At 35.1% G+C, this 15,165-nt stretch overlaps 1 protein-coding gene and 1 long non-coding RNA gene across 2 annotated transcripts; both read right to left on the bottom strand.

Moving 5' to 3' along the window:
• Positions 1–2,037: 2,037 nt before the first annotated feature.
• On the bottom strand, positions 2,038–2,846 carry LOC133699999 (uncharacterized). The gene is made up of 2 exons (XR_009843348.1): positions 2,612–2,846; positions 2,038–2,285 (listed from the first exon to the last, which is right to left on the bottom strand). It is a non-coding gene; the product is annotated as an uncharacterized LOC133699999 (long non-coding RNA).
• Positions 2,847–4,488: 1,642 nt separating this feature from the next.
• On the bottom strand, positions 4,489–13,188 carry LOC133699076 (presequence protease 1, chloroplastic/mitochondrial). The gene is made up of 19 exons (XM_062122213.1): positions 12,831–13,188; positions 12,571–12,754; positions 11,886–12,060; positions 11,646–11,778; positions 11,472–11,542; positions 11,154–11,237; positions 10,459–10,549; positions 9,350–9,870; positions 9,097–9,261; positions 8,794–9,012; positions 8,577–8,704; positions 8,149–8,338; positions 7,465–7,548; positions 7,273–7,370; positions 6,768–7,032; positions 6,523–6,685; positions 6,204–6,384; positions 5,575–5,646; positions 4,489–4,897 (listed from the first exon to the last, which is right to left on the bottom strand). Exons 1-19 carry the CDS (start codon positions 13,114–13,116, stop codon positions 4,756–4,758), a joined length of 3,252 nt encoding a protein of 1,083 aa, XP_061978197.1. The 5' UTR covers positions 13,117–13,188; the 3' UTR covers positions 4,489–4,755.
• Between the last annotated feature and the right edge of the window lie 1,977 nt (positions 13,189–15,165).

The raw sequence follows: 15,165 nt of genomic DNA, 5'->3' as shown, positions 1-15,165 counted from the left end.
TTTCCATGGAAATTCCATAGAGACCTTTCATGTTTAGAGATATGAAAATGCACTACTTTTAAACAAAAACTCCAAAAATGATGAAGATGCAATTTCTGAAATTTATCTTATCTAAGGTAATATACATCACGAGTATTATTTCCTGTTTGTTCATATTATATCTCTTCCTTTATAAATTCTTGAAGGTACCATTTATAGATCAATCTTTAATCTTTTTTATGAGTGTGTGACACTTTTTTTTGTTGTGTCATAATCGTAATGAAAAAGATGAAACTTGTTTAAGTTCTTTGTATTTGAAGCATTTTTCATTGGACATGAGTGTTGCAAGGATTCTTTTCCTTTTATATTAGCCAAAGTCTCAACACTTGTCATTGTGAGAAGTATGGTCATAAGCTCAGGGAATGTCAAACGATCATAGATGTTCCTCTTAAGGCTTCTTTTGGATACTAATGTTGGAGATTGATGGCATGGTAGAGACTCTTCTTATGTGTGGAAACATGGATGATCTTGTTTGCTCACGCTAGCTTCGTTTACCCTAATATAATTTTCCATCACGTGGTTGATGTTAAGGAGATTTTTATCAAGGAGTATGTATAACATTTCTTATAAGGAATAGTTATAGACTCCATTGATTAAGGCTTTGGTGGTGATGAGTTCAAGTAGCTTCTTGATGCTTAATGTTTCCTTGTTAAATCTCTAGAGATATGCCCTCGTGTTTTTATCATCTCGTTATGTGATGACAAAGAGCTTGATGGTGCTCTTTTCGGCAGGAATGCTGGTGTTGAAATGAGAGATGGGCTTTATATAGAGATCATAAAGACTTAGAATTGAGCCAGGTTTAAAGCTATGATACCACACCTTAGTAGATCCGTGAAACGTTATTATAAAAATCTTACACATGGCATCACTCTTTGTTATCACTAGCTCGAGGATGCTTTTAATGTTTTGTAAGTGTTTCATAGGGTCTGTAAAATCATTTTAGTTGTGTAAGTTGTCTTTAGCAGCGACATAATTCTTAGTGAGGTGAGTATATAACACTTTGTTACAAATTAAATATTGTTCCTCTTGGTGGGAATAACGTGTGAGAGTTAGGGTTGGTGTAGTCTCATGTCTGTTATGCCTTGGTCTTTTGTGTGATAGAGAGCATGCAAACAAGAAGATCAAGACTCATAAGAATATTGATGGAGATATTTATGTTTATGACTTGGATTTGCTGGGGAATACTGACTCATTTGGAGAGTTGGAGTACGATGCTTACTTAATGTCATAACTCAATTTTTGACCATTTTATTTTAATTATTATTATTATTTTATTTACTGAAAAGAATAAAAAATGATGGAATAATAATAATAATAATGATGGAAAAACAAGTAAAATGAAATAAATGCAGAATGAATTAAAATTTGGGTTAAGGACAAAATGATTGGAAGTTTTGGGGTTTAATTAAACTTTGAAATTAATCTAATTAAGCTTGGAATTAATTTAATTAATCCAATTAAGGGTTTAATTGGAGAATTGATAAATTTTTAGACTTAATTAAGCTTGGAATTAATTTAATTCATCCAATCAAGGGTTTAATTGGAGAATTGATAAGTTTTGAGACTTAATTAAGCTTGGAATTAATTTAATTAATCCAATCAGGGGCTTAATTGGAGAATTGATAAGTTTTGAGATTTAATTAAGCTTGAAATTAATTTAAGTAATCCAATCAGGGGCTTAATTATAGAATTGATTAAATTTTTAGAGTTAATTGAACTTGAAATTAATTTAATTAATTCAATCAAGGGTTTAATTGGAGAATTGATTAAGTTTTGAGACTTAATTAAGCTTGGAATTAATTTAATTCATCCAATCAAGGGTTTAATTGGAGAATTGATAAGTTTTGAGACTTAATTAAGTTTGGAATTAATTTTATTAATCCAATCAGGGGTTTAATTAGAGAATTAATAAGTTTTAGACTTAATTGGACTTTGGATTTAATTAAATTAACTTATTCAGGGACTTAATTGAAGAAATATTAAAGTTTGGGGTAAAAATTATAAAGTTAAAATCCAAGGACTACATTAAAAATTGCGCGCAAATGCAGGGAGCCAATTACAGTTTGAACTAGGGGCTTAATTACAAAACATTTACAACTTCAAGGGCCAAAACGCAAATAATCGTTAAACTTCAAAACGGCGCCGTCTGTGGATACGCTGTTCATCTTCTTCAACGGATGCCCGCCGCTGCCATCGCTGCCATTACACCTGCAATCAATGGTTGGAAGAAACGGATTGTTCTCTGGCTATAAAAGCCAGAGAACGAAAGGTCACAAAGGGGGAGGGAGAAAAAGACCACGAACTGGAAAAAAAAAAGGGCAGAACCAGAGCAAAAAAACAAAGCAAAAAAACCTAGAAAAACAGAAAAAAGACAGCACACAGAGCAAAAACCCGAGATAGAGCACGAGCCAAACAAAGACTACACAGAGAGGGGTATTGCTTTTACCATTGCTTTCGTCCCTGTAGATAACAAAAAAACCCAAAAAACAAGCAGGGGGGGAAAGAGGAAGACGAACAACACAAGGAGACGAAGAAAACATAAACAGGGGAAACCAGAGGGGAAGACGGAAACCTAGAGGGAGTGAACCTGCAGAGGGGAGTATCACCAAACGAAACAAAAAACAGAGGAATAAACTCAAAGGCAGGGAAAGCAAGAAAATGGCTGGTTGATCAGCAACCACGCGCCTTCGCCTCCAGCAGACCAGGTAAGAGACTTCTTCTTCTGCATTATTTCAAGTGTCTTTTACACTGTGCAAGTGAATTTTAATTCACTTGCACAGTGCAGCAGCACGCGTGCGTTAGCGCACGCGTGCGTTAGCGCACGCGTGCGTTAGCGCACGCGTGCGTTAGCGCACGCGTGCTGCTGAGCCCAGCCGGGCCACTGGCTTGGGCCATTTAAAGAAAGAAATTCATTATTCTTGGGGCAAATGGTACGTACATAACTGAGGTAGCAATAACGCTGCCACGTTTACTGGAACATATTGATTGTTGAATAATGTGATTGTACAGAATTGCTGACAGATTCGAGCTACCCTTATTTATTAATTTCCTACTTGAGAAACGGTTTTAAATATGATTTAGCTGTATCATAGGCTTGTCACATGCTGATATGCCACATATATACACTACCTTAAAATCATTTCGTGGCAACGGTACACCATACGTGGCAGCTCTAAAGCCTGCATTCTCTGCAAAATTCTATCTTCGTATAATATAATTTCGGTTTTGGCTCCGTAATTAATTTTTTTATATAAAAAACTAATGAAATTGATATAAATTATGATCGGATTAAATTGAAAATCAATTTATATCAACCGGTTTTGCTCAATTCAGTTTAATTTTTAAAAATAAAATTAGTAAAATTTATTGATTATAAGAAAATTCTTAAAAAACAAATTAATCTTGTTGCAAAATAAGAAAGATTGATTAGAAATTTAGAATAATACAAGATTTATAATCAAAGCTTAAAGAATAATACTTTAACAGGATCTGTTCTATAGAATATACCTTTGTATCCTTTAACACTAAGACCCCAAGAGGTGTAGTGTGATTGTAAAGGGTTTGAGATCTGCACAGCAGGTCTCGAGTTCAAGTCAGGACGTGTATCTCTTGTAAGAGTCTGGGACAACCGAGGTTTTACTCGCACACCTGAATCCACAAAGTACCATTTCCGAGAAGTGGGGTTTCCTCGAATAAAAAAAAAACAATACATTAAACCAACTCCACACTAATAAAACAAAATAAAGATACACCTAACTGAACAGTTAATTATTTTAAAAGTTGAAACTAGAAATACAAGAGAACTAAACTAGTAGGAGATATTAACATGCAAGGCTTAAAACAGAAAAAAGACAAGATGTAGAGTCAGTGCTGACGAGAAGCTAGATCAGAGGTAGAAAAGAAGTGTCTATGGTCATCACCGTAAAGAAACCCCAAAAAACATCATGTTTTTGAAACGCACCTGAGTCTCAGGAGCGATTTCATTGGTAATCTTGAAAGAATTTCTGACAAGGCTTCTTGTAGGATATCATCTGACATTCTTTTTCTCCTCCCTGTTTCCACGACATTCGCACTTTACAAGAACCCTTCTTTCTCGTTTCAACTTTGAGCACGGTGCTTTTCTGTTTGTAAAACCCTCACAAGCCAGAAGACTTTTACGGGTCTGGGCTGGGTTCCTCCCCTCTCTTTTCTCTGACAAGGTATAAATTTGAACCCATAAGTTAAATGGTAGATTGGAGCCAAAACAAAATGTTTTTAAATTCGTTCTGGTTTTTTAGAGCCCTTGATGATGAAATCAGGGACTGCTACTTCATAAATTTATTGACAGGTGACCCTTGTCAAGTTTTAAAGCTCTTACTAGCCAAAATACAGAAAGGTTTTTCTTAACATGGTAAGTTCCAATGTAGTTGTTCACATATAAAGAAAACTTGAATCTATGGTGAGATTAAGTGCAGGAAACGTCTTGAGATGGTTTATCAACCCATTAAAATATGGGGAGAAAAAGGAAGACAACGTTTCTCCAGTTAATCTTGAAGGAGATATACAATACTGTTCAAAGTTTAAAGATACAGGTAACCTTTGCGGCACCACTGGCATGGTGTATGGTTTAAGATTAATTATTATTTTTTTCCTCCGATATCTTTTTCATTTTTAATTTGTCAATCACTGTAAGAAAAAAAAATGGGATATCAGTTGATCTGATATTGCCATGAGGCATTAAAGGGCTTTCTTCACATCAAAGTAATTAGAACGCTCTTTGTTTGCGGCATGAACATCCTCTGGAGATGCCACAACAACTGAAACCCCTTTATCTTTAACAGCCTCGATTACCTCCCCAAATTCCTTGAAGTCCTTCAAGCTGTGGAAAAAATAGAGGAGAAAGGAGAAAGGAAAGGTTCATAATCTTGTAAAATCCATCTGAAACAGATCTACATGCCATGTATAGGAACAAAATCCATTTGTCTTATTGATACTAGATATAGAAATGACAAGTGCTGGTGTGGATCTATATTCAAAACCGCATTCATGTTCGTTCTTCATATATATATAATCAAGACAATGTCATTCAAATTGTCTATGGCTAACAATCAAAGTAGTTATGCTAGGAGGAAAAATACATCTAAATGCTTGAGCATTGACCATGATTTCAATTAAGAAAAGAGAAGCCGCACAACTTTAGATTCCTTGACATCTACAAGTTATATATCATTCTAGTTCCTCTAAAAAGAATGATGTTAGTTTCATGATGAAAAAAATTTCAAACTATCAATTATAATGACATGATTACAGAGAGATAAGCTTTATGAAGCGCCAAACAAATCACAATCTGCAAGACTTGCATTGTTATCATTAAAATACATGTAAATGATATGGCCTTGATCTGTTCTTCCATTATTTTCCTCTCCCTATCACGTTTATTTAAAGGATACTAGCTCTGTCCTCCATTCTGGGTAATAACCAACCAACGCTTTTGTATTTTCACAAGTTTAGTGTTTGGTCAATGCAGAAATTAAACAAATAGACCTTAACCGTTACCTGGTTGACAATATTTCTTCCCGTCTCTTTTGCCTTTCTTCTTCCGTGATTCCCAATAAATACCGCAATAAACTGAAAGGCAAGGGATACAACAATATAGTTAGTGCAGTGGTTATAATACAAAGAATAAAAACCAATTAGAATTGCATTTCCTTAAAGTTTTTTGCTTAACTGCTGACTTCTAATTTCAGGCTCATAGATTTTGATTCCACGTATTGAGGTTGTGTTTTGGATTTTTTGGATAGGGGTTTGGTGGGGTGGGGTGGGGGAATAAAGAGAAAAGTGTTTAAATATTCCTTGTTTAACCACACCAAGCAGATAAAAAGCTCAAATCAAAGAAGTGCGTTAAAAAGGCAGCCAGAGAAGCTAGCAGTCAACCCTACAAAACACACACACACAATGGAGGAAGCTATTGTCAGAAGTTCAAAGTGCCTCTGACAGGGCCAAGGTTATGGTTGCATCTCTCATCTCACTAAAAAAATTCCAAAGATTGAATTATTAACAGTATGTGTCACCTAGACATGTGTTCTCTAGAAAAAACTTTGAAGACTAAACGATGAAACAAAGGTTTTTGAGTGTCCAGAAAATTGAGTCGTCAAAAATGGTTCTAAAACATACTCTCCACATACCTACTATAACCTTTGGCATCTGCCAGCTGGTATGAATCCACGTCTCCAATTGTTCCAATAATTGCTTTAGTAAGAGTATCATTGTCCATTTCTAATTCACGTAGAAAAGCACCAGACCCATCGTATACATCAAGTGTCTTCAAAAGGTTGGGATCACGATACGATAAGAAGGAGAACACTCCTACAAAAAATCATAAATTGAATTCCAATGGTTAGGTTTATATTTTGTAGCTGTTAGAACTCCTTTCAAGTTCCAAACAGTGTGTAACTGGAATTCCATGCTGAGCACTGCATCTCATTATGCCCATATGCCCCATACCTGAGTGAGTATCAAAATCACAAAACCCTCCATATGCCCCACCACTAACACGCACACGATCCCACAACCATGTATTACTAATGTATTTGGAGATAACATAAGCACTCCCATTAAGCTGATAACCAGTGTCATAGATATTAGCAGCTTTGCCTACATAATTAACCTGTAGAAGGTGAAAGCTCAGAATTTTACCCTGGCAACAAGAATAAGAGACAATATGGCAGACAACATTGTAGTTTGTTCACCTGTGTAGGAATCACAATAGCTTCATTTCCTGGAGAAAGGCGAGCATTCCAGGCAGCAGCTTCAACAGAAGACTTGCTAGGAAGCAAATCAAGAAACTTGCTAACATACTTTTCTGAGTTGGTGAGATTTTTCCCATCAGCAGTCATGTTTATCAAGCATCCATTCTTTGAAAATAAGGACATACGAATTTCCTCAAGAGATGATGAAACTCCAGCCCAATCTTGATCAACTCTCTTCTCGAGAGCTTTTAGGAATTCCAAGTAACTATAGAACCCCAAAAATTGAGCTGTGTTAGTGTCATTTCATGCAGTGAGAAAGCTATCCATGAAACTTGAATCTTTAATGATTTATTTGTACATTCAAAGCAATTAGCACTATGTCAAAATCACAAATCAATGTTATTGCATATGTATTGAAATCCTAGAGCTGAAACACTTGTATCGTATTAGGTTGTGGGATGAAATCAAAGGGTAACAGATTAATCCAAAAGGTGAACATTCTAACCTTACACCACCCATTTGTTCTGAAATCCATCCTGCAACATTTAACTTTGCATCCATTCTTGCAGCTGCAATTCCGTGGCCACTGCCTCTTAAACGGTTCTGAAGATAGTTTTTGAGAACATTGAAATGATGTTATTAAAGACAGACCCAATTTCATTTCTGATTCATCATACAAAAATACATGAATAAGTACCTCCATTCTTGCTTTACTTTGGGAAACAAACTGCTTAAAGCGTTGCTGGTCTGTAAATTGGACTTCTTGAAGAACACAATTGACCTACAACAAAAAACATTGCATCCATTGGTTGCATCCCCGGGCAACTGATTCTGTAAATGTAGCTACAGACTTTGAAACATAAAGCATCGGCTCAAAGTATCAGAAAATAGGTCTCTTGCTGTGTACAGATGTTTGCAGCAAGAAACAAATGCAGGCTTGAAAAAAGAGTACAAATAAAACCATGTAAAGCCTTCTTCAAAAAAACATCTTCATGAAACTAAACCAGTAGCTATATAGTATTCATGCTTAAGCAAAACCAATACTTCAAAAATGTTAATTTGTTGCTATCTGGGTTTCTTCAACTGGTTCAGGTATCAAAGAAGAATTTACAAGGACATACAATAAAAAGAAAAAAGAAAGCATTTCCGGATTCTAGAATGCATCACCTATCAGTAAATTCAATTTCTAGAAACTAGCACTTCAACAAACAGGAGCAGGCAAGAGAAAAAACATTAAAAGTCACTAGAGCAAAATTAATCAAATTTCTCCGTGTGCTGAAGCCTTCAGGGGAAAAAAGGCAACTGCAATACCTACAATGACACAAGTGCTTGAAAGCCAATTCAACCGGCTATAGTAACAAAACAATTCAACCACACTTACCAGGTTAAATAAGTCTTCAACACGCCCTGCCATGGCTTTCCCCCGAGCAACTATATGACTGCATGGATCTTCCCTACCTCGAACAGATGATGTGAATGGATAAACTGATAGACCTCCAGTTTTTCTTCCAATCAACTGGTTAAGTTGCACAAAGGTCAAATCCTTTGTGCCCATTTCAAGCAATGACTGGCTGGAAGGACATTGATAAATAGTGAAAATATGAATAAATAGTCTGCAAAGAAATATACAAGACAGGGCCCAGCTAATAAAATTGACCAAAAATCTCATATTGTTTTTAAGATTTCTGATCAGTTATCCTGAACTAAGCAAAACTCAATTTGTGAACATTTGTTAACAGTGGAGACAGGAAAGACAAGCATGCATGACAAGAAATGACCATGGAGATAATCTTCGTGGCAACATCTCACCAGAAAAGTGGCACCAAAGGAAGAAGTTCTTGCTTCAGTGATCTCATATTGAAGACAATCTCAGCATAAAGGACATCATTTGTGAAGAGGTCATGCTTCAATACTTTTACTCCATTGATATCCCCAACCTACAGTTAGTATATAAATGCTCAGTACAAGTCTCCAAAATTCTTGTCTGCAGGATATTCAAGTACAAAACACTAAGCTTAACAATAACCTCAGTGGGAACATGTATGGGTTCTTTGGGGATGTCACACAGAAAGAGGCTTGGAACACTTCTTAAAGCTTCAGGTGGGTCGGGAGTTTCCTGCTTCAATTTCAGCTCCTGTGTAGCACGTGCTAGCTCAGCAAGATCTTCTTCGGTCATGCTTGCTTTAACTTTCTCCAAAATTTCCCTTTCAGCAGCTTCATCATGAGAAGCTTTCTCAGGATCAGGCTGAAACAGAAAACACCCAGTGTCATCTGAAGTAATTACTTTACAATACAAATAGAAACTGAACTTTCAGATTTAACTGTTTACCTGCATTTCAACAGTAACACGATGAGGATTGTTCAAGATGAATTTCTCAATTAAAGGAGAAAAAACAGCTTTGTAACCTTCCTCAGCTATTCTTGCTTTTAGGTCCATCAAAGGTTTCTCATACTTTAAAGGCTCAAAGGGATTCATATCATATATCCATTTGCTCTACAAAACAAAACCACATAAATCATACTTGAAATGAATAAATGATGACTGGTTTGCAGAAGCTAGGGAAAAAATAATCAAATCTTACAATGGATCGAAGCATCAGTGACAAGCCACGAGGAAATGACCCTGTGTTGTTTTCCCTGAGAGAAAACTCAATTGTATTCATGGATGCCTCCACAGCTTCTGTCTCAAATCCTTCCTCTGCTAACTTTTTAAGTGTATTCATGACTAATTCTTCTACCTTTTGAATGTCCTCTTCAAAGACACCCTTCAACCCAATACTAAATTGAGGCTGAAGCAGCTCATCTTCAATTCCACCGCCAACAATGGCATCTCCAAGACCACTTTCCAGCAAGATTTTCCTCAAGGGAGAAGCAGGAGTTCCCAACATAAGATGATCCAAAAAGCCAAGTGTAAGCTCAGTTTCCAAGTCTAGGGGCTTATCTGCTAGCAGCCAATTAAGGCATACCATGTGCTTCTTTTTCAAATCACCTCCATCACCAGCAGGATATTTCTCAATGATCCTGACAGGCTCTGAAAAAAGCTTCTGTTGCTCAACCCTTGACTCGTTTGGAGCTGAACTTGCATCAAACATATCTAGATACTCTGAGAGAGAGAGAGAGAGAGAACAATCAAAGTACAAGTTTTTCAGAATCCTGAAATTTTCTTAATTACTGAGCTGAATATTACAAGTGATGGTATATGAGATGAATGTTGACTGTGTAATGATCTTAAGGTACACAACACAGTATTCCTCTAAAGCAAATTTATCATAGAACTAAAAAAGAAACATTAACAATCTATAGGCCAGCCTACATGCTTTGTGAATACACGGACACATAACTTATTCTACTTAAACAGTATGATAGTGTGATAGTATGATGAAGCATGATGACATTATTATTTAGACAAATTAAAATATATGAAACAGCAGCAAAAGTCCACCAGACAAAACCCATTAAATGAATAAATTTTGGTTTCATTTCAGCTATTTTGTGAACATCAACTCCTGACACTCATGGCCAACATCATTTCACCTTTTACACCTGTAGCTTTGCAAATGCTTTCCTTTAGGACAAAATTACCTGGGTATTTTCTAATAGGCTCACCGTGCCTTGTATTTAAATGGGAAAAAATGGTTTACATAAACTGCTTGCATAATTTATTAACAGAGATGGGACTCGGATGCAGTACCACTCAGAATGCGTAAGCGCTCAGTTGGATCATCATCTCCATAAAACCATATCCTGGCATTGCTCGGGTGGTAATATTTACCATGAAACTCCTGTGATATTTTAGTCAGTAAAGAAGAGATTACCTTATGTGTTAGTCATAATCATGAATAGACTGATCCTAAGTAAAGCCAAGGATAAGCTATGCATGCAAGGAAATAATAATATATATATATAGCATACTCACTACAGTGCCAGAGATTGCACACGGGCAAAATAAATTAAATATTCATGCATAAAAATATTCACACATTATTGAAAATATTAGGCACCAGATGTACTTGACGAGAAAATCACACCACAAAGCAGAAGTTATTGCAGCAGGCAATACATAAGAGTGAATGGATAATAAAATATTCACTGCCCTAGTCTATATATTGTTTTGTAAGTATCCAGCTTCTAAAAGCAATAATGAAAACACACAAGTTTTCTAAGTCCAGACAAATGGATTAGTGCCATCAAAGTTCCAAAAGTTTTCAGTCAAGACAGTGAAAAAAAAAAACAAATGGTCAGTTTGACACACCAGAATATCATTTCAAACCTGGAAAGAATTTACAACCCCCCGCACAAAAAAAAAGGAAAAAAAAACAGCTGTGTGGATTGTATAGTATAGACACTTCTACACTAACATGCTAGATCAAGGATGTTGAGACTGACCTTAAATTGCTCAAAAGTTAATTTGGGAATAACTTTTGGATCCCCTCCACTATCAACACCGTAGGTATTGTCTGGGAAAAGAGCCTGCACACAAGTTGCGAGTGACAGTTATTAAGGATAAGATAATGTGTAGTGGAGGCACGTCCATAAAATAAATAGCACTTAGTGAACTAAATATCAAATTAAAAGCATTTGAATAACTGCATTCACAAAATTGCACTCATGAATGATTCCAAACAGACATGAAGGAATGTCATAGTCAACACTTTTCATACAGAAATGATTAAAATCAAAACAATTAGAGATAGGGGAACTTGCCTGCTGAGCAGTCCGCCCTAAAATATTATCAGGTTGGGAATAGACACCCTTCATCTCATTAAAAACAACACCTGAAATAAAGGGAAAATAAACTCATTAAAGATGAAGATGCTGCATGCAAAAAGAGCAAATAATACTGCCTAACAAGTAGCTGGATATATTTATATGTGCAACCTTTATAAGATATTTCTTCTGAAGGATCATTGAGCTCGAAATGCCAACCCTCCTGTTGAAAAGTCTGGTAATCCTCCACACATTTTGGGAAGAATACAGCATCCAGGTATACATCAACCAAGTTATAGAAATCCTGTTTTGGAAAACAAGGTCCAAGAATTAAAATCTAAACAAAATCCAAAAAAAGAACTACTCTATTACCCAAAGTTGCATATTGTACATTTATCAATTTCCTCTTACCTTTGTATTCGTGGAAGCAACTGGGTAACAAGTCCTATCAGGATAAGTGAATGCATTCAGAAAAGTATGCAAACTTCCTTTCAATAACTCAACAAATGGTTCTTTCAATGGGTACTTTCTTGACCCACATAGTACACTATGTTCCAATATGTGCGGTATCCCAGTAGAATCCTTCCTGCATTACACCATTAGCCACGATCAGTAGCTTGCACATCAACTAAATTAGTCACTAGTCAGCTTGTGGTGCTTGCTACAAAATCTGACAAGTTTAACAAGTTCTCAGGTCCCCTCTCAAGAAACTATTTTTCACTGATAACCAAACCGAGAAGAGCATAAAACACAAATTTTTTTCACAAAGCATTTAATTTTCAAATACAAAACACTCCATAGCCGTTTTCTTTCACAAATTCAACACTTGGACAATCATAATAAATTCAAGATTTTCAATAGTATCCACACTCTTCTACTATGAACCTCCACAACTGCATCCACGTAGCACTAAATTAAGCTTTAAAACAACGAAAAAGAATGCTAAATGCTATAAAATTAACTATCACAACTAATTCAAGATTTCAATAATATCCAATTTTCTTTATCTAAATTACATAATAAACCACTATAACTGCATCCACTTAGCATCAAATTAAAACAAGGGATGATACTAATGCTGATACTAAGAACTTACGGAGGAGTGCGAAAAACAATGCCGAAAACTTTGTTCTCATCATCATTAGAAACAGACATGACTTCAGCTCCAGTTTTTTTATGCTTGAATAACACAGCTTTTGATTTACACTCTCCGATAAACTCCTCCGATACTTTCTCAAATCCATATTTCGCCGCAACCTCGTCAGACACGTTGCTGACATCTGCAGCCACACACAAAATCAAAACTCAGTCATTCGTTTTTCTGATTTTAAACTGGAAAAATGAAATACACTTGACCTGGAGAGTACTGAGTAGAGATGGCGTGAGGAGAGATAGTAGAGAAGTGATGTTTGTTGAAGTGAAAAGAGGGGGAGGACGAAGACGACGTGGCAGAGAGAGGAAGGAGTTTGCGGCGGCGGCGGCGGGCTAGGGAGCGAGAAGTGAGCGGGTTGATCGAACGGTGGGAATTTCGAGGGGTGGATGAGGAGGAGGAGGAGAGAAGGCGAAAGAATTTATGAGGACAGTAGTAGCGATGGTTGAGGATTAGTTTGTTGGAAGAGCGCAGGAGAACTGCTGTCTCCATTTTTGTGGAGATAGAGCGAGGGGCCAAGGTAGAGAGGTGGGTTTTGTTTCTTGTTTTATTGGGGTCTAACGGGGGAAGGAGGGAAAATATCAAGAGGTGAAGGATGGGAAGGATGTGACTTTGGAGTGTCGTTTTGGGCTTTTTTCTTGATCATAAAAAATAAAAATAAAAACATTTGATGAAATTATCATCTTATTTAATCATAAATCTTTATTTAAATTATTTATAGACGGAAATTATATATAAATTCATTTATTCTTACTTTATTTTTTTTTGAGTTCTCAGTTGTTTTCATAAAAACAAGCAGGATGAATTCTGATCCGAGTTACAGTTTAACCTTATTGATACTATAGTTATTTATATATTTAGAGTAGAAAATAGGTTTGAAAAAAAACAAAAAAAAAAGTACATTTTCTTTTGTGTGTGTGTGTAATAATGACAATTTTACCAAAATCTTTCCAAAACAAAAAATAATATTGAACAATGATGTTGAAAAAAAATATTCCCTATTAACTTTTTAAACCGTGACTCGAGTTATCAACATGAAAAAATTATGAGGGTTGAAATTATACAAAAAAACTAAACAAAAAAAATCCAAAATAAAAAACAACAATAAAAAAATGAGAGTTAAAATCGTAAAAAATATATTAGATGGAACAAGTTTTTAATTTGAGAAATAAATTGAAAAGAAAAAAAAACATTAACAAAAGAAAAAAAAAAGAATGAAGACTAAAATGAAAAAAAAAACAATAAACTATAAACTTGGATTGAAAAGTAAAATTAAAAACAATGAAACTTTTATAAAAATATCAAGAAAAAAAATCAAAAAATATAAAAATAAAGATCAAATTTAAAACATCAAAACATAATAAAAAAAATATTATGGAGCAGACAGGGTCAGGCCCAAGCACAGGGGCCTTCATTGTTTTAAAAGTTAATAGGGCCCCATCATTTAAAAAAAAAACAACGCGTCATTTGGGAATCCCTAAAATCCAGTAACTGTGGTGGTCATAAAAACAGGATCCACCAGATTTTTCAAAAAATAAACTCATTTTCAACCCATTTTTTTAATCCAAAATACACAGAAAATACTCTATAAATCTTGATAAACCAATCCATAGCCTTCAAAAACGCAAAAACCCCACCCAAAACCCAAAATTAACTTGAAACCCAAAATCTTCTCGAGATCAAATCTGTTTTTTTAGACACTTTTAAGGTAAACAAAAATAATTATTTTAAACTCTCTTCATATATAGAATTATTTGACACACAAAAAAATAACTGTTTTGGTGGCCAGAATAATCACCATTGACAACTTTCTCTCTCTACGCTAGAATCTGGCAACTTCCTCTCTCTCCTCCCAGCAAGAAAAGGATTACAAAATAAGGAAAATAAATTTTAAGACCAAATTTTAATTTTTAAAAATTACAGGGACTAGTTTCCTAATAGATCAAAAAAATGGGGGGGGGGGATAAAAATGACCTTTTAAAACAAATTTCAAATTCACCACTCATTCCACTTGTTTTTTTTACTTCAGTCCCTTGTCTTTCAATTCAACCATCCCTCCTAAAAAATATGTAATTAGATGTTATTTTGGGATTAAAAAAGCTAAATCATGCAAAATAAAAGTTCAAGGATCTAATTAAAAAAAAAACATTGTTATAATTCATAATATTATGTGAATTGTAGTAACAAAAAGACCTCTTTTAATTTCTTTTAATTTGTCTAACAAGGACTCGAAGTATGTGAACCAATTGTTTGGTATGACTTGATGAGTGTTTATCAGAAGAAGAAACATATATCTCTTCTTCGATGTCTTTTTTCTTTGTTATGAGTAAGATCTTATATAAAGTACTTCTAGCCAATGTCATTGTTTTTAATTAACAAAAATGTTTGATGTGCCAAGGATTGCATGCATGTCATGGAATATCAAGATCAATTAGTATGTTTATCCATCATAACCAGTTATTATATTTTTGGAGCCCGTTTGGTATTGTGATAACGGTTATTTTAAAAAAGTATTTTTTGCATGGAAATGCATGGAAATAA

The sequence above is a fragment of the Populus nigra genome, chromosome 7, assembly GCF_951802175.1.
Source record: "Populus nigra chromosome 7, ddPopNigr1.1, whole genome shotgun sequence".
Lineage (NCBI taxonomy): Eukaryota > Viridiplantae > Streptophyta > Magnoliopsida > Malpighiales > Salicaceae > Populus > Populus nigra.
The sequence above is the reverse complement of the archived record's forward strand: the minus strand, read 5'-3'. Positions and strand labels throughout refer to the sequence as shown.